Source organism: Marmota monax, unplaced genomic scaffold (assembly GCF_021218885.2).
Source record: "Marmota monax isolate L192 unplaced genomic scaffold, Marmota_monax_Labrador192_F-V1.1 WCK01_AAM20220418_F8-fsc00021, whole genome shotgun sequence".
Lineage (NCBI taxonomy): Eukaryota > Metazoa > Chordata > Mammalia > Rodentia > Sciuridae > Marmota > Marmota monax.
This window is the reverse complement of record NW_026695228.1, coordinates 18,148,185-18,173,579: the sequence shown is the minus strand read 5'-3', so window position 1 is coordinate 18,173,579 and position 25,395 is coordinate 18,148,185. Positions and strand designations below refer to the sequence as shown.

At 56.8% G+C, this 25,395-nt stretch overlaps 1 protein-coding gene across 6 annotated transcripts; it reads left to right on the top strand.

Moving 5' to 3' along the window:
- Positions 1-1,558: 1,558 nt before the first annotated feature.
- Als2cl (ALS2 C-terminal like) lies at positions 1,559-21,379 on the top strand. 6 transcript variants are annotated; one of them, XM_046436844.2, is made up of 27 exons: positions 1,559-1,746; positions 2,056-2,292; positions 5,081-5,209; positions 6,046-6,244; positions 6,562-6,627; positions 7,073-7,238; positions 7,731-7,862; positions 8,493-8,612; positions 9,970-10,028; positions 10,160-10,226; positions 10,473-10,669; positions 11,756-11,821; positions 12,201-12,299; positions 12,398-12,559; positions 13,246-13,357; positions 14,145-14,222; positions 15,010-15,140; positions 16,263-16,436; positions 16,543-16,639; positions 16,863-17,020; positions 17,545-17,610; positions 17,926-18,099; positions 19,107-19,149; positions 19,818-19,879; positions 19,987-20,136; positions 20,432-20,528; positions 20,890-21,379. In XM_046436844.2, the coding sequence occupies exons 3-27, from the start codon at positions 5,107-5,109 to the stop codon at positions 20,968-20,970; spliced, it is 2,859 nt and encodes a 952-aa protein (XP_046292800.1). In that variant the 5' UTR covers positions 1,559-1,746; positions 2,056-2,292; positions 5,081-5,106; the 3' UTR covers positions 20,971-21,379. The 6 variants fall into 6 exon arrangements, with proteins under 6 accessions (XP_046292800.1, XP_046292799.1, XP_046292797.1 ...); XM_046436843.2 differs by having other exon boundaries at positions 2,043-2,292; XM_046436841.2 differs by having other exon boundaries at positions 1,559-2,292.
- Positions 21,380-25,395: the final 4,016 nt, after the last annotated feature.

Genomic DNA, 25,395 nt, shown 5'->3' with positions numbered 1-25,395 from the left:
CTCTTCTACTGGAGACCAGGAAGCAATGCCCTCCCTCAATACATGTATAGGCAAGGAAACTAAGGCCCAGAGAGGGGAGGGGCTGACCCAGAGACACCTGGCACACACCAGGTCCTGCTCAGGGCCCTGCCCCATCCACCCCTTTTTCACAGATCATCAGGTCACTCACTCCTCATGAGGTTATAGCCACTCTCTAGTCCTTGCCCTCTCCTACAAGCCCCAGAGACCCCTGCCTGCCTGTACCCATGTCCTAGGGGACTTGTAGACCCACTAAAAATCTTACTCATCTAGAATCTGACATGCCTTCTGGCAGAGTCCCACATAACCCTGTAACAGAGTAGCCCATGGCCATACAGCAAGAAGAAAGTAATGCAAGTTTTCCCACACCAAGCCTCTTTCCAGAACACTCCTGTCTCCCACATGGGGGCCCACAGATAAGGCCTTGGAGGCCTGTTTAGAACTTGAAGCCTCAGTTTATTTCCACCTGCTGGGCTGCTGTTCCACCTGGCCATGCTGTAGACTCAGGGAGACCCTGGGGCAGGCCCCTGCCAACCACTGGCAACACCCTGAGGCACACCTGACTAATTCCCTGAGATAGGTGAGCAGCCTAGGCAGGGCCTCCTTGTTTGGGGAGGGCTCTTGAGGATGAGGACCCAGGACAGCAATATGGGAGCAGAGGGTAGGGTCCCTGGAAGCTTGTGGGTCACCCAAGGCAGGGATCCCTCCAAGCCTGAGAGTATTATAGCTTGGCAGAACTTTAGGTCTCATCTAGAAACAACCCAAGGAAGCCAGGGTAGCTGGGGTTGGCAGGCTCCATGCCCCAAATTACCTCCAGTAGGGTCTCTCTTCAGCCTGGCTGGATAGGAGATCCTGCCACTTACTGTCTCAGACTTGAGTAGGGGGCTGGTGAGTCATCCTTTCTGCCCTCCCACAGCCCACCTGTAGACTCTAGGCCTCTTTGCTGTGTTCATGGCTCTCCGAAAGGGCAGAGGTAGCTCAACAAGGCTGGTCAGCCCGTGGAGCTCAGCCACTGAAGACAGAGGGGAACCAGGCAGCAGACGGAAGATTTCTGTTACAGGTTTGAACCACAGCCCTCCTCCTCCAGGAAGATCTGTCGTGACTAGTCTTCCCTCACATTTTTCAAGGTCATAGGCCTTGGCTTCAAAAACTGCGGGCTAGCTCACCGCTGTACGGGAAGTGGGGGCAGGGGACCTTCCCCAAGGTCGCCCAGACAGGAGTAGTGGCGGGAGGACGCCTAGCTCAGTGGCTCGCTTGCATCCTCTCTAGGCTCAAAGTTTCACGAATCCACCCAGTGCTCCGCTTGGGGCGACCTTGGGGACTCAGAGCGGGTCAACAGTGTCACTGGGCTGTAAACCGGGCTGCAGAGAGCCAGAATCCGTGGGCGAGGAAACCGTAACCGCCTCCGGAACTCTGCCGGCCGTCCTCGGAGTCTTTGGAGGAGGCCAGGAGAGGCGGGAGAGGCGGGCCAGGGTGGGCACGTGGGGTGCGAGAGGGGCGGGCGCAAGGCCAGAGCGGGGCGCCACCTCCGTCGGCGCCGCCTGACACCTTCCGAGCCCAGCAGTCGCCGAAGACCAGGCGAGAGACCCCTGGCGCAGGTAGTTGGGACACCGGCCCCGCCTCCCCGCGAGCCCCACCCCGAGCCCCTCCCCTGGAGGGGCGGGGCCGGCTGCGGCGTGCGGGCTGCGAGGAGCTGCGCCGGTTCTCCTGAGGCGCCCGCCCCGCCAGGTAAGGGCGCGGGTCTGGGGGCGGGGTCCGCTTCGGAGCCTCTGCTTGTCGGGGTGGGTGCCCTCGAATCCCCTGGCCGCTAGGTCGCGGTCCCTGCGCGACTCTGACTCCTGCTGCGTTCACACCCGGGCAGTCCATCCAAGTTTGTCTGAAGATCCCCCCAATCTCCGCCCCAGCGAGGTTTCTGGAGATGTAATACCTGCCTCGTGGCCACCCGGCTCCGGATTAGGGACAGGGCGGGGACAGCCCCACGGGGCCGAGCACAGCACAAGCACAGTGTCCAGGGCCCTGGCCAGGACTGTTTTGCAGGAGGCTGCCAGAAGGAGGTGATACTGGCTGGCCCCCGGGCTGAAGGGCCTAACAGAGAAGCTGAGATGGTGGTGTTGCCCGCCTGGGAACCGTGTGGACAAATGCACGACGGCTGGAACAGAATCGTGAAACTCCAGTGACCTGAGTGTGCCCGGACAGGCAGAGGAAGGAGAGCTGGACTGCAGAGCCAAGAGACTTCCAGAGCAAGAAGCTTGGAGCACCGAGGGCGGAGGACAGGTGCTGCTGGGAGAGGAGGGGGTGGAGATTGTGAGTGGCAGGTGTGACAGTTCCCTGCACTTCCCTTGGGCAGTCGCTTTCTGTACTGGGGTTGCTGGTTGATTAAGGGGCCTCCAGGCCAACCCAGGAAAAGGCCTGCACAGCAGGCAGAACAGCCTGCCTATCCAGACCAGGAAATACCAGAGTGAGTGCCATGACAGGGTGCGGCTAAGGGGCCTGAGGAGCCAGACCTGGGAGAAGGCAGGGCAGCCCAGGGACCCTGCTTGGAAGCAGGTTGGTGTGGACAGAGGCCAGGAATGCGGAGAGCCAGCGAGCCACAGGGGCAGTAGTTGATTCACCTGTGCATGCCAGGACTGGCCAGTTTTGTCCTGACCCCACCCCATCAAGTCTTCTGGGGACAAAACACCAGGCTGGGCCTGCCAGGAACTCACTGTGTGCCTTGGGTGAGTCACCCAGCCTCTCTGAGCCACTTAGCTTAGGTGAGCTTGGTGGGGTAGGGAATCAGAGGCCTGGGTCTGAGCCTTGTAAGTGCTCTACAGGGTATCTCTGGACCCTCCCATCTTTCTTGGGCCTCAGTTTTCCCATCTAGAAATCCTGCATAGCCTGCAGCTGAAGAACCTTTGAACTGGAGGGAGGGAGAAGGTGAGGAGGTCATGCTCTTGAGCAGAAAGGTGTGGAATGGGTGGTAGGGCTGGGGCTGGGGAGGGGAACTCTCCTGTTTCACCCCCCTCAAGTTAAGTTTTAGCCCCTCCTCCCCTGCGGATGCACACACTCATGCACATTCATGCCTGGCCTCACCCTTACCCTCACATCCTTATCATAACTTCCAGGATGAATCTCAAAACTCCCTGGCCTGAGAGTAGGGCCTCTCCCCTAGGAGCCACCACACCAGGCTCCCAGCCCCCAATGCAGCCCTCCTCCACCCACCACCTCATGACCGTGCTTAACTTCTGCCCTTTCCTCTGCTGTATGACTCGCTTTCCCAGAGTTAGAGATCCATTTGTGGCCATGGGCCTAGAAGGGTGTCCAGAGTTAGTGGCTATCAATTTGAGTCTATAGTGATTTTTGGCTACTTTGGGGAGTGAGGAGCTGAGGACAGGCTCCCCACACTCAGTGAAACTTTGCTCCACACTTTGTAATTTTGAGGGGTGACTAGTTTGGACTGGGTAGAGAAGCCTGTCCTGGGGGAGCAACTGAGGTCTGTGTCTTGCATCAGAGTAGTTCAAGGCCAGGGGGATAGACTATCCATTCCATTTTTTTCTGGGAACATGGATGAGGGTCATGTGGGCCCAGGACACATTTGCCAATCCTGAAATCCCTGACTGGGCTCTCCTGGTCTGCCTGGAGCCCCCTATGTCCCTGGGACTGGGGCTGCCACAGAGACCGGCAGAAGTGGCTGCAGCTGGCTGTCTAGTTGCTTCCTCTTCCTGCCTCTCCCTCCCGAAGCCTCACCCTCCCAAAGCAGCAGCAGCAGGAAAGGTGGGGCAGGAATGCCTAGGCCAGGCCCTGGGCCAGAGTTCTGAAGCACCCACACAACTCTGCTCCAGAGCCAAATCTGCCGGAGTCCTAGGCTCTACCAGGGCCTGTGACACCTCATGGCATCCTTGGGGTTGGTTGGGGAAGGTAAGACCCCTTCCCATTTGCCCTTTTGGGTCTGCCCATCATTGACTCCTCGGATGATGTCTCTTACCCCAGGTCTGCCAATTCCAAAGCCTCAAAGGGTCAGGACCAGGGAGAGAGGCAGTCTGAGGCCTTGGGCCAAAAGGCCCTCTCCCTTTCTACCCTGACGTACTGGACCAGGTTGTTTGGGCAGATGAACTTCTTTGCTGGGTGAGGGCATCAGTGTTTGGTGGGGGAAGGCTTAGAGGCCACAGTGTGGCTGTGGGGATTGGTTAAGGCCAGGACCTCCCACGGCCTCTCCCTCCAGCCAAGACACTGCATTCACAGGTGACCCCTGCTTGCTTGGAGGCCCTCCCTCCATGCAGGGAGCCTTAAGGCTGAAGCCTACCTATTTGTCTACTCCAGCAGCTCCCACCTCTTGAGTGGGACCTACCCAGGAGGCTCAACCTGTTTGGGGGGGCAAAGAGGGTCTGGGCTCTTCTCCATGCTGACCTTTCTCATTGCTGAGCACCATCTCTGCAACTATCACCAAGTTCATCTCCCAAAGTGTGACTTTGGTCCTACCACTACATTGTTCTGAGTTCTCTGTGGCTCTCTGCAGTTTACAGAGGTAAAGTGAGGTTCCTCTGTTGGTCAGTTAGGGTGCTGCTTGGTGGGCCACCTTCGGAAGCTGGATTGCACTCTCATGTTCTTCAATCTATGTGTTGTGTTCTATCTTCTTCATTTCTTACCCATCTGCCATGGCTCCCTTGTTCTATCAGACCTTTCCTGGCTTATGTAACACTGTTGGGTGACAGGGAGCCCAGAGCCATGGCCTCAAGGATAAGATTTGGCTCCTTTGACAACATGTCCCTGTTTTTAGAGATGGCAGCATCCCTCAGTAGAAAGGTGGCTAGGTCAGAGCACCACTACATAGGACCCTGGGCACTTGGGATCCATGGCTGGTGTCTGAGCAGGGAAATGAGCTTGAAGAGGACGTGCCCTTTTGGGTAGAAAGGGATGCTTCCTTGGGCAGCTGAGCCCTCTCTCCCACTCCTTCCATCCCCCTAAGCTTGCCCAGTCCTAGAATAGGGCAGACATCAGTGGCCAGTTCAGAAAGCCCTTGAGATGACCTGTGCTCCTGGCAGTCCTGCTAATCCTGTCTGGCTCTTATCTGTGCTCTACCTAGGAGACCCTGAAACCAGCACCCTGGTCATGTGCGGCCCTGAGGAGGCGGCCCTGCTGCGGCTGGAGGAGGTCTTCTCAGCCACTCTTGCCCGCATCAACAACCTTATTCTCCAGCCTCTGCTCTCCACCGGTGAGTCTAGGCACTCTGTGGGAAGGGCAAGGGACATAGGATGGCCCCAGGGACAAGAGGTCAACCTTGTTGCACCCTCTGAACCAACCGTAGTTTTCTCAGTATGAAATGGAGTAGTGACTCTTGGTATCTTTTGAAAGAACTGGAGTCCTTGCTCCTAATTCCTACAGGAGTCCTAAGAGGCCAGACCATGACCCTAGGTTGAAGCCTACATCTTTCTGTGCATAGAGATCAAATTCCTTTTCTCCCAGGGCATAGGCCTGGAGATGACCCTCTGCCCCGGTTTTCATCTTGTTCCCACCCAAGGGTGCCTGCCCTGATGAGAAGGCAGATGCCTGTTTGTTGTTGTTTATGGACCTTTATTTATTTATATGTAGTGCTGAGAATTGAACTCAGTGCCTCACACATGCCAGGAAAGTGCACTACCACTGAGCCCCAGCCCCAGCTCCCAGATGCCTGGGTTTTACTTCCATCTTGAGTCTTACTTGCTAAGTGACCTTGGGCAGGTACCTTCCTCTTGGGGCTCTCTTTATGAAATGGCCCAGGAGTGACTGCTGACCCTATAGACTCCACATTATGGATGTGAGAAGTCCTGGGGAATTCAGAGACTCAGGGAGAATTAGCATATTCAGTTTCCTGGATTCTCAGGGTTATCTTGATTAGTGAGGAGATAGACATATCCACTCCTTGAGGGTGCTCTGGGCTGCTCCAGCCTGCCCTTCCCCTGATGAGCTCTAGAGGGCACTAATCCTGTCCCAGGACCCCAGACATGCAGGACTCTTCTACAGCACAGGGCTCTGTCCACTGCTCACAGAGTGACTGTGCTCCCTCCCCAGATCCAGAGTCTTCAGATCCCCAGGACAGAGAATGCCTGCGGCTCCTTCAACAGCTGCACAAGAGCTCCCAGCAACTGGGGGAGGTGACTGAGGAGAGTCTGTACTCCCTGTGGGAGAGGCAGCGCCACCCGCGCTCCTTTGGCTTGGAGTCCCTGCTGCTGCTGCGCAGTGCTGACCTCGTCGTGCAGGTCCACATGGAGTAAGACCACCAAGACGGCCTTGGTGTCAGAGTACCCCCTGGCATTAAGGCTCACCTGGGGTGGGGCTTACCTGGGCTTGGATGTTTGCCTGATGGTGACAGGCTTGGACACTCGAGAAATGAGCCCTGGGGCCTCACTGGGAACAAAACTGTGAGTCAGCTGTCTTGTGGGTGAGGACTGGAGGTCACCCGTGCCCAGAGCCAGACCCTAAAGGCATAGCTACTCCAAGGGTGGCATTTGTGGACCCCACAGGGTGGTGGCTTGGGTTTGGAGGTGGAGGCTGAGCTTTCAGGGTGTGCCCCTGTGCTGTCTGCAGGTACATCGAGTCCTACACGAGCTGTTTGGTGGTACAGGCCTTTCACAAGGTGGCAAAGAGCAAGAGGTGAGCATAGGGCTGCTACTGCAGAGGACCCTGGGGTGGGTGGGGTGTCCCCATTGCCATAGCAGCAGGTAGCACAGCCCACCCCTCATCCTGAAGGACTCCTGCTCTAACAAACCTACCCAATGTACAATGGGAGAGAGAGAGAGGGCTGGTGAGGCCAGGAGCAGAATCCAGACACCCACTTTTGAGGGTAGCTCTGGGGCAGGAAAGGAGGGTGTTCCTACTCAGAGTGGATGATTGTAATTGGGATCCTTTCCCAAGCTGAGCTGCTACTACTAAACCCAGGAGAGGCACCTCAGGCACCGTGTTGGTCTGATAGAGTAGAGGTTTGGAGTCTGGGGCTGGCCCTGGTATCTGGGGGAGTAGTCCTGGCAGGGAGGTGATGGAGGTGGGTGTGGGAATGGAGGGTTGGGTGAAGGTGGTGTGTGACTCTCTCTACACACAGTATGTACTGGCGTGGACGACAGAAGGTACTACGGCAGATCCTGACAGGCATGGGTTGTGAGGGCTCCTTGGGCACCACACTGGCCCAGGCCCTCCGCCAGCCCCTTACCCAGCACGTGCAGCAGTACGTGCTCTTCCTGCTGAGCCTCAGGGACACCATCGGGGAGGTGGGTATCAGGGGATACTGTGGGGAAGCTGAGGGAGGCGAGAAGCAGGGCCCAGGCTCAGGGGACCCCGATGACACTCAGGGACCTGAGTTTAAGAAAGACCCAGGCAAGCTTAGGGTTTGGAGGGAACTTAGCCCTGCCCTGGGGAAGGGGTTTGAGAACGTGGCTCTGCTGTAGGGATTTTTAATGGGTCACAAGCCAGCCCTGGGGTGTCTGAGGCATGTGACCCTGCCCTGGGGGAACCAGAGAGAATTGTGGGCTGGTATGAGGACACATGGCCCTAGGGCCACTCTGGTCCTGACTCCTCTGGAAGCACCTTCATACCCTCTCCCCAGTAGAAAACTGAATTGTCAGAGAGAAAAGGACAGTCCTTGGCCTGGGTTCAGGTCTCTGACCAGCCTCGGTCAGGACGGGGCCAGTATGACCATCACAGGTGGAGGACAGTTCCAACAAGCCTCCTATACCCTCATTGTCTGCTCTGTCCCACTGCAGCGTCACCCTGCCCAGGAGCTGGTGATGCATGCAGTCACCGTCTTCAGGAACCTGCAATCTTTCATGGGTCAGGCATTGGACCAGGCTGTGGCCACACAGGCTCTCTGGCACACCCTGAGTAGCCAGCTGAGGGTGAGTTTGGGGCCTGAGGGGTGGCAGCGAAGGGGTTTCTGCATTGGACATAGGGACAGGGCCGCTGGGTGGCTTGAGCTGCTTGCTGCATGCTCCTTGCCTATTTCCCAGTCTAGAAGCTGGGTTGGTGGGGGAACAAGGTGCTATAAACCATCTTCATCCATCTGCTAAGCAGCTCCTGGGCTGGCCCTGCCTGGCTCTGGGGAAAGGTGGTCAGCAGAATGGACTCTCTCCAGTGTGTCACCAATCACACCTCTGTGCCCCTGCCACTATGTCATGGGCTGCCTCTGCTAGAAGGAGAGACCCTGTGCCCTGAGGGAGTGGCAGACGGGGGCCCAGTATGGAGCATTATAATAGGGGACAAGAGCTACTGCAGGGAGTCAGGGCTTGAGGGTAGAGTGACCTGTGGCCCAGGGGTGGGGTGTGGGAGAGGACACAGTGAAGCTTCAGGAGAGAGGCCCTGCTGCGCTGCTGGGAGAGCCCAGGAATGACCACGATCGCAGAGCCCCAGCACTGGTCACTGAACCCAGGGTCACTCCAGTCCACTACGGGAGGCCTCTGGAAGGAGTCTGGGCAGCAGCAGCAGGGCAGGGGTGCTTCATCCTTGCTCCTCCTTCCTCGCCTCTCCAGGATGTGCTCTGCACCCCTACCCACCGACTCCTGCAAGACAGCCAGGACGTCCCTGTGGTGGTCACCCCTCTGCGGGCTGAGCGTGTGCTGCTCTTCGATGATGCCCTCGTCCTGTTGCAGGTTGGGGTGGGGCTGACCCCAGTGGGGTGCTGGAGTCTGGTTGAAAAAGGAGTGGGAAAGGGACAAGCAGCTGAGACTGAGGGCATGGACTTGGGAAGGGGAGAGAGACAGAAAGGCCAAGGGCTGAGGAGGGGCGCTTGGCCAGAGCCATCGCTGATGGAGGGGCTCACCGGAACGCTGCCAAGGTGCGTCCGGCTTCAGCCGCCCCTCTGATGCCTTGGTTGAAGCTTTCACTTTGGCTTCCCCGTAGGGAAAGTGGGCATTGTTGAGAGTAAGTGTCTACTTAGTTCCCTTCATACTCAAGAGAAGATCCCCAGGGGAAAGACTGGGTGAGGAGGCTCCCAGGGAAGAACCCTGCAGAAGCAGCTCTGGGGCTCTCGACATTGCAAAAGTCAGGAGGGAGCTAGACCTGGGTTTTGGTAATTGTTACATGGCAGTAACCTTGACCCAACTCATATTGCCTTTGTGATATCCATGGCACTGTCCCCTTTGTCCTCAGAATGTCAGCATGGAGCTCCCCTTGCAGACAGGGAAGCCGAGGCCTGGGAGGGATGCTACTTGCCCAACCCCAGCCCTGTCTCCTGAAGCCTGGTTTCGGACTTAGTTTGTGTATGCGTTGCCCCTGACTTCTGTGTGCCAGAGATGTTGCCCCTAACTGAGCCAGACTTTTCCTCCCCTGAGCCTTTGCATATGTCATTCATTGTTGCTGCTGGACCTTCTCTTTTCCTTGGCATGTGCCTGCATACTCCTTTTAGCCCTCATCCCTGGACTCCTGCTCCTCCTCTTTCTGGCCATGGAGCCGTGAGTGGCCTTCCTAGACCAACTGGGAGGTCACAGGACAGACTCTTCCCAAAGGAAGGGACTTTCTAATTCAGAGCAAGAAGGCCTTCCAGGTAGAAGGAACAGCATGAGCAAAGTTCAAGAGTGAGGAGAGTTTGGGGCCAACTAAGGGCCGTGTGATGGTGGCATGGTATGATGCTAGGTTTGGAGAGGGTGAGGGCTAGGGCCACAAGAACCTGGAGTGGTCTCTGGGAACTTCCACGTTAGGCTCAACCGTGGGTCTCCAACTCCCAGGCAGGAGAACTCAGAGACCCTTCCAGCAGGGGCTGACAAGGTCCAGGCTGTATTTACAGACCACTCTGATAGCCACAGGGGAGAGGGAGGCTGGTCCTGGGTATCTGGCCAGGCCCTGAGGCAGGAAAATAAATGGAGGAGCTACCCTGAGAAGAGGAACAGACTGCACAGAGAGAGATTCAGTGCTGGGCATGCTGCACCAAGCAGCCTGGAGCCACCCAGGTATTCATGCATAGGGCAACCTGAGCAGAGGGCAGGTGAGCACCTGTCCATCTTCTTCCAGGGCCACAATGTCCATACCTTTGATCTGAAGCTGCTGTGGGTGGATCCTGGGCAGGACAGGTGAGCACTCCCCTCTGCTGACACCCCTGATCTTCCTTCCCTCCACTCCCTGACATATGTCCACACCTTAGGACCTCCCCCATGTCCTCCTGGACGGAACTGGGGCCTATTCATCACCTCTCTCTGTCTAGGTACACGTTCCACCTCCTCACACCAGAAGAAGAGTTCTCCTTTTGTGCCAGGGACCCCCAGAGCCAGGTGAGTGGGGAGAGCTGCGACCTGGGGGCTGGGAAAGGGAGGACCCTTAGAACAGGGACCCGAGGTGATCCCTGCCCTCATCTCTTCTAGTCTCCTGGGCACCCCTGAGGGAGCAGACAGGGATCTTGGTCTGGGAGGGCTGCAGGCGACAGCGAGGAGCAGCAGGTGGAGGTGGGGGGTGCAGCCTGGAGCTGCCCCAGAAGCACCCGCAGCAGTGGCCTGTCCTTGCTTCCCTGTCCCCACCAGGTGGTCTGGCAGTGGAAGGTGACCCAGGCCGTGTGCCAGGCCCTACGTGGGAAGAAAGACTTCCCGGTGCTGGGGGCGGGCCTGGAGCCATCAGAGCCTCCTGTCTGCCGCTGCGGAGCCTACACCTTCCGCGCTGAGGGCCGGCTCTGCCAGGCGACCTACGAGGGCGAGTGGCGCTGGGGCAGGCCCCACGGCAAGTGAGTGACCGCACTCTGGGCTGGACCTGGCAGGGGCCTGAGGGCCAACGGGACCCTGGTGGACCTCGCAGCCTCCGGGCTGTGTGTCCATGAGTCTGTTCTATTTGCCCCTCAGAGTTTCTCTTAAGTCCTCTTGAGTAGGTCCTGGCCTGCAGTAAGTCTGTGCCAAATAAAATCTCAATGGTGACATTGGAGAGCAAGGGCCTGCCGCCAGGGGCCTGGCCTGCAGGGGCTGCAGTTGCCACTGCTTCTTAGGAGGGTGGGCGAGTAATTCTCCTGTCTACACAGCTCTGTCTGGTGGTGACCAAGAGGCCTGACCACCTTCTTGCTCCACAGGTCCTTTTGAGGACCCTCTGGGCAAGAGTTTTCACTCATTTTATAGGTGCAGAAACTGAGGCCTATGGTCCCTGGCTTTGCCACAGCTGGGGAGACTTTCCATCTGGGGTTGAAGAAGGGACCCAGAGAGGAGAAAAGACTCATAAAATTATTCTCTCAAGCATAGCCATAGTTTCTAATACACTACCTCCTTCTAGAAAGAGCTGAGGGGCTTATGAACAAAGAGACCCCCCCACCAAAAAATACAAAAACACAATCAGTACTCTATCCGAAGAAGGGAGGAGGGGGGCCAATGCCCCACTGACTAATAATGTTTAGCTTGAAGTTGAAGTTTAGCTCAGAGCTTCCTGTTGGTCAGGGCAGAGGGAGCTAGATGTTTCCAGGAGTGTCGTGGGAGGTGCCCATGAGGCTGCTGGTGCCGTTGAACAGGAGTGGAGAGAGCGGAAGGGGTGTTCTGGGCGGTGGGGGTGGGGATGGGGGACTACTGACCATCCCCACTGATCCTCCCTCTCTGGTTTTGTCTGCACATAGGCTGTACCCCCGCTCCATCTTCCTTCCATCTACCTCCACCAAGGTGGAGGGCATGGGGGGTGTCTTAAAGCAGAGACAATAGGGCTGGGAGGAGGTGGAGTCTAGGCGAAGGGAGATCCGGGGGCTGTGGGGAGGGTCGGCCTCTTACAGAGTCTCTGGCTGAGGCTGTTGAGGATGGATCTGGTGGGCCCGATGTCATGGACCTCCACTGTGTTCCAGGGGAACCCTGAAGTGGCCGGATGGACGGAATCACGTGGGGGATTTCTTCAAGGGCCTGGAGCAGGGGTAAGGCTGATGGAGACTGAGGCTGCAGTGTGTGTATGCATAGGGAAGGGGCTTCAGTCTCTGTGCCCAAACCTCCAGCAGGAGTGTAGGGACCATATGGCCCAGGTCCTGTCATTGTACCAAAGGGAAGCCTTGGTACCAGGCTCCTGACAGGGGCGTCTCAGCAGGGGCTCGCAGAGGAGTGATTCAGGGCCAGGCTTCCCAGGCTTCATGGTGGCATGACAGAGAGAGAGGTGTCCTGATGCCTTGGAAGAAGAGGGGGGCTGTTCTCCCTGTTATCTGAGGCGGTTCCTTGGGGACAGGGACACCCTGAGTGGCATGGTGTGGCTGTGCCCGGAGGTGGCCCTTGGGGCTGACTCCCCTCCCCCCACACCCTCAGCTTTGGCATCCACCTGGTGCCCCAGGCCGCTGAGGACAAGTTTGACTGCTACAAGTGCCACTGGCAGGAGGGCAGCATGTGTGGCTACGGCATCTGTGAGTAAGTGGCCCTGGCTGGTGGGGGTGGGGTGGGCTTGTGGGAGGGCAAGTCCTGGGCCCAGCTGTGAGGCAGGGCCAGCTGTTGGTGCTGCTCTCCAGGTACGGCACTGACGAGGTGTACAAGGGCTACTTCCAGGAGGGCCTGCGGCATGGATTTGGGGTGCTCGACAGTGCACCACAGGCGCCCCAGCCCTTCAAGTACACAGGCCACTGGGAGAAAGGCCAGAGGAGTGGCTATGGTGTCCAGGAGGACAGTGACAGGTGAGTGCTCACAGCCACCACCCAGGGTGAGGGGCAGAGAGGATCCTCACAGGCCAAATGGTCTCAGGCTCCCTGTGTGCTCCCCGCGTTCCTTCGGCATCCGCCACCTCTGCCACATTCCCTTGGCTGCTGCTGAGGCTCAGGCCGAGGGAGACTGACCATCCCGACTGCAGGGTCCGCCAATTCTGGCGTCCTCTCTGTTAGAGAGGAACCTCTAACCTGGTCCCATTGAGGAACTGAAAGTCTTCCAGGATCTCTGGGTGGGACAGAGCTGCAGGTCCTTGGCCTGGCATTGAGACCACACCTAACCTTCTGATCTGACCCCTGCTAGGCCTCCCATGCACCCCCAGCCTCTCGGGACCAATGACCGTCCCCACAGATCTGTTGTGAGCTCCTCCCTCCCTGATTTTGTCTGCACATAGGCTGCACCCCCACTCCATCTTCCTTCCTGCCACCTCCACCAAGAAGTCCCCTAGGATGCCCTCCCCAGGCAGGCTTCCTCCCCCCCTTCACCCTCTGTTCCTCTTGGGGGTTCTGACCTCGCCTGCCCCTAAGTCGGAGTTGAGTAGATTCCGATATGTCACTGCTCCTAAACTGTCCCCCCACCCCGCCCTCTGCTGGCCCAGCACACAGAGGTACTCAGTAAGATTCTGATCCAACTTTGGCCATACCCTCTCTTCCCCCAGGGGTGAGCGCTACATTGGCATGTGGCGGGCTGACCAGCGCCATGGCCCAGGGGTTGTGGTCACTCAGGCGGGTGTCTGCTACCAGGGCACCTTCCAAGCAGACAAGATGGTGGTGAGTGGGGTGACCTGCTTGTGTCCCGAGCTCCCGGTAGCCTCAGTAACCTACATCTGCAGGCTCCTCACTGGACTCCTAGCTCCAGGCTACCTGCCCCGCTGCTTTGTAGGATCCTCAAGGGAACCCTGCATGTTGATGTCATTATCCTAGCATAGGAATGAGGCTAGAGCAGTCAGAGGACCTGCCCATGTCACATCCTACTGAGCAGCAGAGCTGAGGCTCGAATCCAAGTCCCTAGAGCTTGGTCTCTCAGCTTTCCCCTCTGCCTTGCCTGAACTCGACAGGTGATTGATGTGTGGTAGGCTGTGGCCTATGGCTGTCCTTGTTATTATGACTTCTTTGTTTATATTCCACTTTGTTCTGAAATGTGTTAAGGAAAGCCTGCAGATAAAAAGAAGAAAAGGCAAGAATAGGTACAAAAAATAGATTTACAACCAAGTTGAACACAGACTGTCCTGTTTGGCTCTGAGCTTCCTGACCGCTGCTGTGGCAGGGAAGCAGGGATGTGCTGCTCTTCCTGAGCTCCCAGGGGCTTCCTGCAGAGGGGGTGAGCAGCCAGGTCTGTTTAGGGGAACCCCAGGATGAAGTCCATGAGGCTGGTGCACAACCGGCCAAGGGTCAGTATCCCACTTAGGCACAGTCCTGGGAGAGGGCGACAGGGCTTAGAGCCCCTCTCTCCTGGTGTCAATGTCCACCTCCCATCTTTACCATCCCTCCCCCTCCCCCTCCCCGTGTCCCCGCCCATCTTACTCACCCTCCCTGTTCCCCATGCCCTCCTTCCAAGGGCCCAGGCATCCTCCTCTCTGAAGACGACTCCCTGTATGAGGGCACCTTCACCAGGGACCTGACGCTCATGGGCAAGGTGAGGGCCCCTGGGACCTTGCTCCACACCCTGCCAAGGCCCTGAGTGGCATCTCCTACCTCTGTCCTAGAGCCCAGAGCTGAGAGTTCAGGCAAAGGGTGGAGCAGGAATGGAGGGCCCTTCCTTTGCCTCCACGGGGGCGGTGGGAGTAGGGGTGGGGGTGGGGTGCAATGACCCTGCCATGGAGTCACAGTTTGATTCTGGAGCAACCTAAGAGGGGACTGGAGAACTTGCCTCATGTCCAGAGGATGCTGGTGGTCTCTGGCTGTGTCCCCTCAATGACCCCTAGTTCAGAACACCTGGCTTCTACCATCACCAGTGCCCTGGGCTGCACACCCTGGAGACATTGTCCTTTGTATGTTCCTGCCCAGGCTGCCTCAGCAGAAGGCAGCGGTGCCCTGCTGGGGCCGTGGAAGTGTAGGCCCTTTAGGACAAGGACAGGAGGGCACCCCTGGTGTATAATGGGTGGACATTGGGGTGCTCCGTGGGACAGCCCCATGCAGCCAGGAGTTGGCCCTCCCCAGCCCCTCAGTGCCGGTCCTCCCTATTCTCCTCTGTGAGTCCCTTCTCCGCCTTTCACCCCTTCCTGCTTTGAGAGGGGGATGCAGCTGTTGGTAGGGGCTCCTGAGAGCATTCAAGCCCTCAGGGAAGGAGCAGATTGAATGGGTGCTGGGAAGGCCCCCTCAGTCTGCAGCCTGTCTGACCCAGATGGACCGGCATGAGGCCTGTCATCATGGGGTAGAAGCTGGGCATACAGATATCCCTGCCTCCCTCTCCTGGCTCCCAGGGCAAGGTGACCTTCCCCAACGGCTTCACCCTGGAGGGCTCATTTAGCAGCGGGTCAGGGAAAGGACTGTATACACAGGGAGTGCTGGACACGGCTGCCCTCCCACCAGACCCAAGCAATATCTGCAAGAGGTAAGAGCCTGGCCCGCCTGGCCCCGGCCCACTAGGGCCTGTCTATATGTGTCTGTTTTCACCCCCAAGGTTCAGGTCTCAGTAGATGAGCTTAATCCTCCAGAGAGCCGAAGGCAAACAACCCTCCAGTCAGAAACTCTTGGAATCAAGAGCTGTGTGGAGATAACTCCATACACCATAAAACAGGAGAAAAATGTTAATTGTAGAATTCGCTTTGATCCTGATCTTTTTTTCTAAAAAGAGTACAGACAGTTTACAAACCAAACTCAATAAAAAAGAAAGAAAGAAAAAATGATGAGTTGCTCTTAAAAGACAGGGATAGACAGATAGGTACTACAACAGTTAGTTGAGCTCTAGCCTGGCTCAGAGTTCCCTCGCAGCCAAGGTGAAGAAGGAGATTTGCTACATGGATTAATTGTCACTGTCAAGCGATATTTTTGGAGGGGAAGAGACTTTTTTTTTTCCCCTATACAGACAGAGTTCTTCCTTAGAAAACTGAATTGCCAAGTCTGCTGAGAAACACTTGGGCATGTGCGAGAATCGGTGTGGATGGAGGTTTTAATGAGCCGTGGTCCCAAGCAGCAGTGAGATGTAGAGAGGGGTACAGCTGACTCGTGGACTCACCATCCCTGCATGCTGCCTCTCTGACCGCAGGAGCTGGGGTAGACAGCAACCCCTAGGGGCATGCCCCAGCTGGTGGGGTACAGACAGGGGATAATCTGTGTAATACCAGAGGACAGGACTCCGTTAGTCACAGTCCATTAGATGCACACACAGCCAGGCCTCAGACTGTTGGCCAAAGCAGGATCAACTGCAGGAAGGAACAGGCTGCAGAGGAGGACAGAGCAGGGGTCATGGGAGGGGAATCCTGGGCTTTGAGCACTGGTCTATCCTGGGTCAACACCCCCTTTCTGAGCTTGGCCTTAATCCTGGTCTCGATCCTCCCGGGATTCTGAATCCTGTCACTTCTCCATGGCAGAGTCCATTCTCTTGTCCTTCTGTCTGTCTGTCTGTCTGTCTGTCTCTCGGAGCAGCACCGGAGGTTGGCACTGCCCCTCTCAGGGCCTGGACAGGGTCCTGCCCACTTCAGCTCCACCTCTCCCCTGTCTCGCCACATCACAGGCAGCTGGGTCTGGGTGCCTTCCCCGTGGAGAGCCGCTGGCAGGGAGTCTACAGCCCCTTCTGGCACTTTGTGCTTGCCGACTGCCCTGGAGACCTGCAGGAGGCCCTGCTGGGCTTCCATATGCAGAGCCCGAGGGAGCTGCGCAAGTCCCAGGAGTACCTGTGCTGTGAGAGGTGAGGCCCGCGGTGCCCACATGCGCGTGCCCATGGGGCAGAGGGCCGGGGAAGGCTCCCTGGGGGCTGGGTGTGGGTGAGGGACGCTGTGCATGGTGCTGCCCAGGAGCCACCCCAAGGACAGTGCGGGCAATGTGGAAGACATCCTAGAGGAGTTACTGCAGCACCGGGAGCCCAAGGCCCTGCAGCAGTACCTCAGGAAGGTGAGGGCCCTGGGATGGGCGGCCCACGGGGAGGCCTTGCTCTCACTGGGTCCTGCTGGGGAAGGTTTCCGTTTCTCATGGCAGGGTACCGACCAGAGGGGACAGGCCTGTGGGCCCTTTGTCCTCGGAGGGCCACAGCTTTCTGTCTGTGAAATGGGAGCAGCTGGGCCTGTGGCACTGCTGCTCAGGGTGTTGAGTGCCCGCTATCTCTGCACTGGCCTAGGCTCTGAGCAATTCGCTGCACCCCCTGGGAAAGATGCTCCGGACCCTGATGCTGACCTTCCAGGCCACCTACGCGGGTGTTGGGGCCAACAAACACCTACAGTTTCTGGCCCAGGAGGAGGTGAAGCAGCATGCCCGGGAACTCTGGGCTGCCTACAGGTAGGTGAGCTCCGTGGCACACGGGGCCAGCCACTGCCTCCCCTGTAGCCCCGGGCCTGCTCGTCCCTGCAGTAGCTCTTCCTGATACCCTGATAGCAATGGTGCCTTTACCTCAGGTCTGATCCAGCAAAGAGCCAAGGGATTAGAGATGACAAGGGCCCCACTGCAACCCTCAGCTAGAGTCCAAGCCCCACGTGGCCCTGGGTAGCTCCAACCCCACTGCAGGCCCAGCCTGATCCGGAAACTCGGCACCATCTCTGGTCGCAGGCTAAGCTGCGGCCCCATCAAACATTTCACAAAGAGGCCTTGGATGCTGCAGTTCCTCTGTTACTGGGGCGCAGGACTCTGGTGACATCCTCTAATTGCAGCCTGATGACTGCCGGGCTTGGAGAGGGTGACACTGCAGGCTCAGTGTCCCTGGTTCTGGGATATAGAGCCACCTGCTTTCACCTTGGTGGCTGAGAGGGTGGAGCTTCGGTTCTGTGGCGGTGGCAGCCATGCCATGCCCTCTCGTTGGTTTGCAGGGGTCTGCTGCAGGTTGCCTTACAGCGCAAGGGCCAGGCCCTAGAGGACGAAGATGAAGAGACAAGGTGACCAGCCCTGGCCACTGCTCCTGGGGCCTCCCTCGGGGGATAGGGGGGAAATGTTGGGCATCCATGCTATTGACCAAGCAAGCATTGTGTAGTGATTCTTTGTGAATCACAGTGGAATGTGGGAAAAGAAGTGAGGGAAGGAGGATCTCACAGATTCAAATGAGTCGACTGAGAAAATCTTGGGGAGGTTTTCTAGGGAATGGCGAGGCTAGAGGCAGGGGCTGCATGGTGGGGTGAGGAGCTCAAGCACAGATATTCCCACCTGCCAGGCCTCAACCTCCCACTGACCCAACCTGTTCTGGTTTCTCCCAGGGATCTCCAGGTGCATGGATTGATGCTGCCGCTCGTGCTGCCCAGCTTCTACTCAGAGCTCTTCACGCTCTACTTACTTCTTCACGAGAGGGAGGACGGTCTCTACAGCCAGGGCATAACCCACCTGAGCCTGTTTCCCGACACCAAGCTGCTGGAGTTCCTCGATGTGCAGAAGTAAGCCTCCCTATGCCACCTTAGCCAGTGCTCCAGTGAAACAGACCATACATACTCGACTCACACGGTCCTCAACCAAAAGCAGGGCTAGGTTAATTGGCTCACATACTACAGAGTTCTAAGGTTATGCATTCAGGTGTGGCTGGATCTAGGTGCTCAAAGAGAAGCCCCCTTTTCTTTCTCTGTTTTTTCTCTGACTCTCCTTCGTGGTGACAAACATGGCAGTAGCCTCTTGAGGGTTATACCCTCCCAGCTCAGTCTCCTCACTGTCCACATAGGCATTTCCTTCCCAACAGCTCCAGCAGAGCACTTGGAGTCCCTCACTGGCTTAGCTTGGGTCTTGAGCCCACCATGAAAAGCAGGTCTCAATGACCAGGCCCGCATCAGTAGCCACCATGAAGGCTGGGCAAGGTTGAGTGCTCTGGACACTTGGAGAGTCGGGGAGGGGAAGTCCCTGGTAGCAGGTCAGACAGGTGTTTGCCATACCTGGGGACCTCCCTTCTACCCTATCCTTGTCCTTTTTCCTCAGCACCTCTCTAAAACATTGACACCATGAATAATTAACCCGTAGTCCCCATTGGGGTGCTTGGCCACGGTCCCTCCTCCTACACATGGTCTCCTTTGTCACACAGCAAGGGCTTCTGCCTCCAGGAATCCTGCTGTCCTCCCCTGGCCTTGAGTTCCACACATGTGCCTAGGGACATTTTTTTTTTTTTTTGGTACAGGGGATTGAACTCAGGGGCACTCTACCATGAGCCTCATCCCCAGCCCACTTTTGTATTTTTTATTTAGAGACAGGGTCTCACTGAACTGCTTAGGGCCTCATTTTTGCTGAGGCTGGCTTTGCCCATCCCCCTGTTTCAGCCTGCTCTTGGGGACTGGTTCCCTTCTCCCAGGCTATCCTCAGCCTTCCTGGGTGACAGCAGCCTTGCCCCCTGAGCTCAGCCCCTGCCCCTCATCCTGGCAAAGCCTCCTGTCATATGCCTTTTTTTTTTTTGCAATTTCAGGCACCTGTGGCCCCTCAAGGACCTCAAGCTGACGACCAATCAGGTGAGAGGGTGGGCCCATCGCCTGCCTCAGGATGGCTGTGGGCTGTGGGAGGTGGAGAAAGATGAGAGAGGACATGCCAGGCTTCCTGCCTCATTCCACCTCCCGCGATGACCAGGCTCCAACACAGGCTCTGCCCCTTTTCTACTGTGTGACCCTCAGCCAGATGCTTGAACCCTGAGTCTCAATTTGCTCCCATGTAAAGGGAGCCACTTCCAGGCCCATCTCACAGGGTGGGTGTAGGGTGAAGGCACGTGAGACATTTGTTCCCAAAGCGTGTTCCTGACCAGCAGCAGCAGGACCATCTGGAACCAGATTCTTGGACCACCCCACATTTGTTGAGTCAGAAACTGAGGGAGTCACCCAGGAACCTGTGTTGCAACAGGCCGTTGGGTTTGGGAACCACTGACATGGACCTTTGGGGTCGGGGGGCATCTGGTGACTACCGGCTACCCACCTCTATCCTCCCAACCCCCTGGAGCTGTTACCGCATTTGATAGTTGCATAAGTAAGGCCCACATGGAGTTGTGACTTACCCTGGGTCACTCAGCCCTCTGGATGGGGCTGTGCTAAAGTCAGTGATGGGGAAGGGACTTGGGGCAGCCTGAGCCCTGGGAATGAGGGCATGTCAGCAGGGACTTCAGCCTCATTTTAGTCTACTCCCCACACAGAGGTACTCGCTGGTCAGGGACAAGTGCTTCCTGTCTGCCACCGAGTGCCTGCAGAAGATCATGTGAGTCCCTGCCCTGAGGAGGTGGGCAGGGGACCTGGGAGTGTTGGGGGTCCCCAGCTGGGGCTGAACCCAGGGATCTTGACCTGGAGCCAGCCACCTTGCCGCAGGACCACAGTGGACCCTCGGGAGAAGCTGGAGGTACTAGAGAAGACATATGGGGAAATCGAGACCACGGTGACGCGGGTGCTCGGCCAGGAGCACAAGCTGCCCATGGATGACCTGCTGCCCTTGCTCGTCTACGTAGTGTCACGGGCCCGGTGAGTCCCAGCCAAGCCAGGTTCATGGTTGGGGTGGGGGTACAGGTGCAGCAGCCCCCTTGCACCCTGCCCAGATGGTCTGAAGTCTGTGGACATCACGGTTACTGATGCAGGTTTCTTGGTAGAGACAGAGGCCCAGAAAGGGGAGGGTCCTGTGGGCATCAGAGATAGTGGGGACCACATATGAGGTGTCCAGCCCTCTAGGCCAAGGCCCCGTCCTTGCTCAGCTGTGCAGTGCCTCTCCAGGATGCTGCCGTCTTCTCTCCCTCACTGTCTTGGGGTGGGTGTTCTCCAGAATTCAGCACCTGGGAGCCGAGATCCACCTGATCCGGGACATGATGAACCCTGTCCACATAGGAGGCCTGTATGACTTCCTGCTCACAGCCTTGGAGGTGAGGGACAGGACTATAGGCTGAGGTAGAAAAGTGCTGGCCACAGGGACAGACCTCTTCCCTGCCCCAGACCCCCTCAAGGGGATGAGCTCAGATTTGCAGCTCATGTGTTGTACTTCTGTGGAAAGGGTCCTCGCAGGTTCTGTCCTTGTTAATAAGGGACCAAGACCTCCAGGCCACATCCCCAAGCCCAGTGGGAGAGGAAAGGTCCCATTTTCCTTGAAGAATATGACCGAGGGCTGAGTAGGAGCCACTTAGTCTAGACCTGGGAGGTGGGTGCCCTGGGCTTTGGGCCCCAGAGCCTGTGCATGTGGCTAGGAGCAGGCAGGCTGGGGGCCCAGCCTCTCCTCTCTCTCCCCAGTCCTGCTACGAGCACATCCAGAAGGAAGACATGAGGCTGCGGCACCTGCCTGGCCACTGGGACTCCAGGGAGCTCCGGTAGCCCCGTCTTTCCGGGACAACATCAGCACTGAGAAGGCCACGCAGACTCCCCGCAGGAGCAGGCAGCGCCATCTGCTCCCCATCACCCAGGGCCAAGGGCAGGACGGGCCCTCGGAGGCAGCTCTTGGAGGAGATGGGCATTTTGTTTTTCAAGGAGAGATGCTGCTGCTGTCCTCCCAGGGTGAGGTGAGGGGCGACAAGTGCGGCCCCAGAGCGCATGGGTTTCCGTTGGTCACTAGGCCAGCCTCCAATGACCCCCTTAATCAGCAGCAGCTCCTAGTCTGGGGTGAGGAGTTGCTGGCTTTTCAGACTGAGTCTTGCTTCGGAGTTGCTGAGCCTCTCTGGGCCTCACGCTGCTGCCTGTCAAATGTGGGGGAAGGGTAGATGGCCCATAAAGGTCCTTCCAGCCACTCGCTGAATTCTGGAGTCCTTCCTGAAGCCAGCCGTTAGTTTGTGGAGCTGTTCGAAGGCTGTTTATTGGGTTTTTACTCCTCTAAGTATTCTTCTGGTGACCTGCCTCTTTCCCAGCTCTTCCCAGGGCTAGCTGGCCTCCCAGGGTGGGTGGCAGAAACGCTGTAGCTCCTCGCCAGCCTGCTAGGTGGGCTCTGGCAGGTGCTTGCCCTTCTAAGTGTGCAGTGGAGAGGGTGGACTTGGAGTCCCTGAACTGCCCTTGCTTGTCTGTGATGTAAATGGCGATAAAGGATGGTCCTGTCGGCAGACCCCAAGTGGCCCCTGAGTTACATGCCCGAGGCCTCTGTTGGTATGTCTGGAAGGAACAACGGGGGGGACCTGAGCCCAATCTGTGCCCTGGCTGACAAGCACCTGGAGCCAGGACTCTCTGGAGTTGGGGAGCTTAGGTTTTACTTAGTTTCTCATGTGGAATCCCCAAGTGCAGGAGCTGGACCTTGGGGCAGCCTCATCCCTTCCTGGCCTCAGTTTCTCTTCCATTAAGGGGCTTGGGCCAGGTGACCTGCAGGCTTTCCTGCTGCGCTAACAGTTGAGTGACAGTGGGCAGTGTGACGGTGCTCTGAAGTGGCCAGAAGGGGTGAAGCATGGCCAGAGGGTGAGCAGGGCCTGATGCTGAGCCCTGGGTCATAACCAGGGTTGATCTCTGATCCTGACTCCAGGTGTGCCTCCCACTGACCTCAGCCTGTGAGGGAAGGGCTGGAAGCCACCGAGAAAGCCACTTACCCCTGAGGGCAAGGCTGAGCCCCAGGGCCCCAGGGCAGGGGAACCCAAGGAACCTCAGAGATAGGACAGGGCAGCGGGTGGGGAGACCCAGCTGGCCCTCTCACTGCCGCCTCCAGAGGAGCAAGAGAGGCTTTCTCTGGCTGGTTCCACTGAATGCACCAGCCTGAACAAAGGGCCTGGAGTTCTGGTTCTGCTGGGAACCTGTGGTGTCCCCAAGAAAGTCCCCAGGAAGACACCTACCCCTGGGGACTCGTGACTCACCAGTACTTCAGTCGTCTTCAACTCTTACTAGCTTGTTCCTGCCCTTTGACAAGTAAGAACTTCCTGACCCCATGCCTCAAAGGCAGCCCCAAATTCCCACAGAGACCTCAAAAACCTTGTGGCCTCCTCTGGGATCCGTGAGCCCTTGCTGCAGTGTTCAGAGGTAACAAGACCCTGCTGCCCATCCTCCCTCTGGCCTCACCCACAGCCAACTGAACAGAAGCCTCTTGACATGGCCTTGCAGGCCATATTAAAAGGGTCCTGGAAAGTTCCAAGGGCCACCAAGGGTATAGCAGACCCTTACAGCAAAACCCATAGGGCAATAGGGGCCTTTGCATTAGAGAGTAGGGAGATTGACGGCAAGGGGAGTGCTTCGTTACAGAAGCCAGGTGACCACCTGCATGTGTGCCTCGGGAGCTGCTGCAGAGGGGTCACCTACAGGCAGGTCAGTCACACCTCAGTGATGGCCTCTTCCAGCTGGATTCTTCTGCAGGTGATGACTATGTACCATCCTAGAATGTCTCCCACTCTCTGATGACTGGGCCATGTCAACAGAACCGTCTCAGGAGTTGTCACGTACATATCGTGATCAACATCCATGACTGCCCAGCCCAGCAGGTGTGGAGGTGAGAGAAGCAGCGGGCCAGCCCTCCCAGCTTTTGTCCTACCTTGTCACAGCAGGTTCCAGCAGCCTGGTTCCCCAAAGGAAGGCCGGGAGGGGAGAGAGAACTTACGGTGTGGTCTCTCACAGCTGCCGCCTGCCCTCAGTCCACCTCCCTGCCTCAAAATTAAACATTTTATTCCAGTGGTACTTTTCTGGGGGAATGATCACAATTAGAGTCCACTTATTTCTTCAGGTTTTAAAAGGTCCATTTCATCTTTTAATGGTACCTGCTGCCTGTGAGTGACAGAGGAGGTAAAATGTACCACAGAGGCCCAGGTAGCTGCTCCTGCTGGTACTGTGGCTGGGAGGGTACCCCGGCCGGCCTGCTGTGTTCAGGGAGTTGACTCAGGTGCACAGAGCCCACATCCACTCTGCAAAAGGAACTTCTGTGAGATTCCTAGAAAACGCATGTACTGTGGTCCCCACACAGTGGCACTCCTGGGAGGCCAGGAAGGATTTATAAAATCTTCTTGCCAGCAGTGGGCAGGCCCAGTGTGTTGGACTATGCATCCTGGAGTCCCTTTGTCACATGACTATGGAGCTTGCCCTCAGGCATGTTTGCTGGGCTTCCTGGGCCTCACTGGATGGAATCACTGGGCTTTGCAGAATTGATCAGCTTACGGTTCCACTGATGTTTTATTCCCAAAGGGTCCTTTTCCATGGACATCCATATATGCCACGGGTAGAGGGCATGGACCTGTGTAACCTCCTGCCATAAGGTGTGTCCTTACAGGGGGTTGGAGCTAGAACATCCAGTTGTTCTACTGTTAGGTGGCCACTCGCTACCAGTAGGCAAAAATGTAACATGGTACATTGCTGCGGTTCTGGTCAGTTAGTTGCTCGGCTACCTTGTCGCGGGGGGGTAGAGACGCAGAATCAACACACAGACTCCAGGAGCTGGTGAGAGAACTCAGGTCTTCGTCCAGTAGCTCAGTTTATTTTTGGAATGCATACAATTGTTATAGGGTTTGAGTGGGGCGTGCCCATCAATCATACACAAGCAAGATAGTATCCATAAGCCAATCATCTTATACCTAACGTAACCGCACTATGAGGATGCTCTAAATATTGCTGTCATCAGGAAGGGTCTTGGTCCCTAGGGGAGGGGGTTTCTAAGTTAGAAGTTCCATGCCTGAAGCTCCTGGCTATCAGTTTCCTAGCCCGACAGCTTGGCAACGCTTACCACAAGTGCTAAGGATGTGGTTTCGCTAACGGCTCACTAGAGCAGAGCACCCCATCCTGCAGGCGTTCCTAACAGGCCTGAATGAGTGTAGATTCTTCAAGCACTCCGAGCTGCTCATAGCTGCTAGCTGTAAACCGAAAGTTATTCCAACAGTATATCACAGTCTGCCCCTCTGCTCATGGAGCAGAGATTTTTCTTCATACATAGTAATAAACAGATTTTGGGAGGGGGAGGTGGTACTGGGGATTGAATTCAGGGGCACTCTACCACTGAGCCACACCCCCATCCCTAGTTTGTATTTTATTTAGAGACAAGGTCTCACTGAGTTGCTTACAGTCTCACTGTTGCTGAGGCTGGCTTTGAACTTGAAATCCTCCTGCCTCAGCCTCCCGAGCTGCTAGAATTACAGGCGTACCACTGCACTAGGCTTAAACAGGTTTTTATTTTTATTTTTTTTTCCTGTGATTGTCCAGTGGGGCCTTTAACTTAGCTGATCCATAAGGAGTCTAGGGTAGAAAGCGTGAAAACAGATCCCAGAGTCTCTGGAGGATCTGCTCCCGCCTCACCCCCAGTACATAGGAAGCAAGGATTTTCCATTGGAAATTCTCCTGTGAGGTGCTTCTGAATCCTTGTCATTCTCTGTTCCTGCCCTCCCTCATTTGGCCTCATATCACTGGGAGTGAGGTCCTTGAGAGGAAGAGATGTCACTCCTGGCCTCAGGAGGATCATCAGTAGTGGTCTTAGTTGCTTGAGTCCCATTCTGGCCTGGAACTGAAACCCTCCCTCTGGTGCCAGGCAAGTGCCATGCTGTGGAGTCCCACTGCCCTGAAGGCCCTTGCTGTTTGATTCATCACATTTCATTGGTTGGTGGCTCAATGAGGAAAGAGACAGATGGATGACCTGCTAGAAGGAGCAGGGGAGGTGCAGATCTCTCCCTGTCCTCCTGGAGCTCCCAGGCTTGTGAGAAGCAGGAAATTGAGTTAGGAAATAGTGTCAGTAAGGACAAAACACACACACAATGACAGGATGCAGGACCAGGAAGGTGCAGTAGGCTGTAGCCAGAGAAGCCTCTTGTGGGAGCAATGTGGAGGCTGGAAACCCACAGGATGAGAATGTTCTGGTCTGGG